The sequence below is a fragment of the Anopheles merus genome, chromosome 2L (genome assembly GCF_017562075.2).
Source record: "Anopheles merus strain MAF chromosome 2L, AmerM5.1, whole genome shotgun sequence".
NCBI lineage: Eukaryota > Metazoa > Arthropoda > Insecta > Diptera > Culicidae > Anopheles > Anopheles merus.
This window is the reverse complement of record NC_054083.1, coordinates 50978019-50981909: the sequence shown is the minus strand read 5'-3', so window position 1 is coordinate 50981909 and position 3891 is coordinate 50978019. Positions and strand designations below refer to the sequence as shown.

General features: G+C 47.1%; 1 protein-coding gene across 1 annotated transcript; it reads left to right on the top strand.

Moving 5' to 3' along the window:
* The first annotated feature begins 1447 nt into the window (after window positions 1-1447).
* LOC121592696 (UDP-glycosyltransferase UGT5-like) lies at window positions 1448-3717 on the top strand. Its single transcript, XM_041914402.1, has 3 exons — window positions 1448-1609; window positions 1999-2473; window positions 2544-3717. The coding sequence occupies exons 1-3, from the start codon at window positions 1607-1609 to the stop codon at window positions 3623-3625; spliced, it is 1560 nt and encodes a 519-aa protein (XP_041770336.1). The 5' UTR covers window positions 1448-1606; the 3' UTR covers window positions 3626-3717.
* Window positions 3718-3891: the final 174 nt, after the last annotated feature.

The window sequence follows — 3891 nt, the reverse complement described above, 5'->3', positions numbered from 1 at the left end:
CAACAACGATCGTCAACTGTCGCTTATCCGAAAGTTTGTTTCTTGGCAAGCGATTCAGGTAGGTATTGGGGATATGTGATTGTTACATGACGCTGTTTCACATAAATGATAATCCTTTACAGCAAACGCGTTCACATTACGCAAACAGTAAGCAGCCGTACTCGGTGTGGTGTGGTCATCGTAATCAGATTTTAGAATCAGGCTACTGCGATTATGAGATGACTCTATAAATACAATCATTCTACAGGCGTCCCACATATTCGTCCCGGCCTGCTCGGCCAACTAGAACGCTGCGAAAGGTTGGGTATTTATTATTATTATTTTTTATTTATTTTTATACACACTTTGAGCCAAAATTAGGTAATTATGTCCATTCATTTCCTACGCTAAAATTGCTCCAGCGTGTCGGAGTTTGTGTGTTTAGCTCCAAAAATCAACTCTTGGTCAGTCACTTGGTCGCGACATTTTCAGTCGGCGATCATCGCGATGGTCATGGGAGATATGCGGTGCGCGCGAGTGGTTCCAAGAAACAAAATGAGCATGTTTCCTCGCTCTGTTTGACCCGACAGGTAATGAAAACAGATAGAGGGAGTAAGCATGCTTATTTTCTGCTAGAGCCCACGCGCCAAGTATATTCCAAAAATCTCGTGATTATCGCCGACAAAAATGTCGTGACCAAGTGAGTGACCAAAAGTTGGGTGCTAAACTAAATGTCACCAAGCATGTGATTGATCCTCCAACTGTTTGAGTCTCGTTGCTGATCATCTCAGTTGTGTACGTGAGCTGATTTGAGCTTCGTTTCAGTCATGAGTTTTTGATGACTGAAACAGTGGCCTTTGGCAGCACTGTTCAAAGCTAGAAAAAAATCATGATTAAGCTTGCGCCGGCATTAAGCTAAGCTTGTCAGTCAGAGTATCGCGTTCGACTCAAGAATTCACAAGTCGTGTTCTGCATGTCATGACGCACTTTTATTGACTTTCAGCAATGAGCATCAAGCTACCTCGGATATGTTCATTGTTTTCGTTGGTGAAAATCTCGTGATACTAATGACATTTTGCAGCACTGAATAGAACACACGCGCAAACGATATGTCAATTAGAGTTTCATCTAGTTCTATCCAATATGTTGCCATCTTGTAGTTTCGCAGTCTCTGCGTATCTCGCGTGACGATGTGCTGATTAAATTTGCTGCGTTAATTTTCAATATCCAAGCCTACTTTGCTTTGTAGCAGTGATCCGCCCTGCTCTCTGGTGCCTCAATCGGGGGATCACCGCATCTGCCCGTCACCGTCATTGATGTTTGTAACATCTCTTAATCGTCCACTTGAGGTGAGCCGAGAAAGTACCCGTTTAACATGCGGAACGGTCAGCACAGTTCGGTTGACTTGATAAGACCGCGTCTAGGCGTTCGTCTGAGGCTAACAAGGTCTAGCTCGACATTGACCGTGACGATGAGAGTGTGGCGTGCGCTAGCGACGCTTAGTTGTAGTTGAGTTCTCACTGGAGTCACATCGTATCAGTAAACGATCGTGTGATCGTGCTGTGATCTGTCTGTGTAAAGGTTCGTTCCGCCTCTGGAAGTGAGAGGGTACCAATTGCTCCCTAAAATGGTATGAAAGTTAGTTTAAGGATCAACATTAGTATATTCGAAAAATTGTTTTATAATTTAGTAGTTTCATTGTGTTGAAACCTGCCTTTCCTTGCATACTGAAGAACTGTACATCGCGTGATTCTAAGCTGCAATCATAATCAAACAAATCAAGCTAGCTTTTGTGCTTGTCATCATGCCTCCTCTGATAGAGTCACTTGTGAACGTGACACAGCATGACTCGGCGTATAATGTGCTTTACAAGGTTGATTATGTTTTGTATGCGAATTGAGCCCTCGCAGTGCATTAATAATTACACTTGCGACCACCAGTACATTAAAGCGCTTTTTTGTGCGATTTTTGATTGATGGTTTTGTCGTGTTTTTTTTTCAATTTTTCTGCAAACATTAGCATCTTCTCCCGCTGGTATGTCTTGTTGCTGCCACCGCCCTTCCTACGACGCTTGGAGCACGGATCCTTTCCGTGAATGTGTTCCCGGGGCGTAGCCACTGGATGATGATCGGTACCATCCTGGAGGAGCTACTCGATCGGGGCCATGAGGTGACCGTCATCACCAACTATCCGAGGAAAAGTGCACACCCAAACCTTACCGAGATTGTGATCTCCCCGATCTACGACTTTTGGGGCAAATCGGTTAAGGTGGACTCGCTGTACGATCTTACCGACATCTCGGTGCACCAGATGCTGATGGACTTTCTGTATCCGCTGGGCCTTCAAACGGCCGAGTATGCGTTCACTCGGGACAATGTGATGGAGTTTCTGCGCAACGATAAGACGCAGTTCGATCTGCTGCTTGCGGAACAGTTCTATCAGGAAGCGTACCTGATGCTGGCACACAAGTATAAAGTGCCGATCGTGTCCATAGGTGAGCTATGACCGTGTGACAGTGTAGAAACAATGTTTAATGTTCCTTTACCACAACCCCAAACACACAGGTACGTTCGGGTTCGCACAGTACATGGGCCCAATGATGGGTTTGATGAACGCCTGGTCACACGTTCCGCACGAGTTTCTGCCCTTCACCGACCACATGTCACTCTATGAGCGGGCTTACAACTCCTTCGTCAGTTCGTACGAGCTCCTGCTTCGCTCCTGGTACTATCTGCCCGAGCAGCAAGCAATGGCGGACAAGTATTTCTCATTTCTGCCCGGTCCGTTGCCACGGCTGAGCGATCTCGAACGTCAAGTGTCGGTCATTCTGCTCAACAGCTATCCACCCCTTACCTCGACCCGTGCCAAAGTGCCCGGCTTGGTGCAGGTCGGTGGCTTACACATCAAACCGCCCAAACGTCTTCCGGACGATCTGCAAACGTTCATCGACGGCGCAACGGATGGCGTAATCTATTTCAGTCTCGGCACAAACCTCCGCTCAGCGGACATGCCACCGGAGAAGCTGTCCATCATACTGAAGGTGTTCGGTGCGCTGAAGCAACGGGTCGTGTGGAAGTTTGAGGATGAGCGCATTCGCAACCTGCCCCCGAACGTGCTCGTGCGCAGCTGGTTGCCCCAGAGCGACATACTGGGCCACCGCAATGTGAAGGTGTTTATTACGCACGGTGGGCTGTTGGGCACGCAGGAAGGTGTGCATCGGGCGGTGCCGATGGTCGGTATACCGATCTACTGCGATCAGCACCTGAACATGAACAAGGCTACGCTGGGCGGGTACGCGGTGAAGCTGTACTTTCCCAACATTACGGAGGAATCGTTCCGCTGGGCGCTGGAGGAGGTGCTGTACAATCCGAGCTACAAGAAGAACGTGGACAAGGTTTCGCAGATCTTCCGCGATCGGCCAGTGCCGGCGCTGGAGGAGTCCGTGTACTGGATAGAGTATGTGATGCGGTACAACGGGGCACCACAGCTGCGATCGGCCGGGTTGGATCTTCCGTGGGTTAGCTTCGCGTTGCTCGATGTGGTTGGATTGCTGGTGATTGTGTTGATCGGAGGAGTGCTTTTGGTACGCCGGGTTGTATCGAATTTGCTCGGTGGAAAGCGTAAAAGTAAGCGAAAAAATGAATAATTAAATGGAAGAGAGAGAGTGTGTAAAGGATGTATCGTTAAATTGATGATTTTGGCATATGTTTACTTAAACAATAAATTGCCTTTAACAAAGAGTGCTGCTTTAATTGTGTCCATGGCTATGAAAGGAAAGATGAAATGAGCCTAAAAGTATGCAATCACATGTCATCAGTACAGCATACAGTGCTCTACAAAAAATGATAGATTTGGATTTGTATACATTTACACATTTCTTTGCAATGCAACAGTTTCTCTTTATAATTTCTA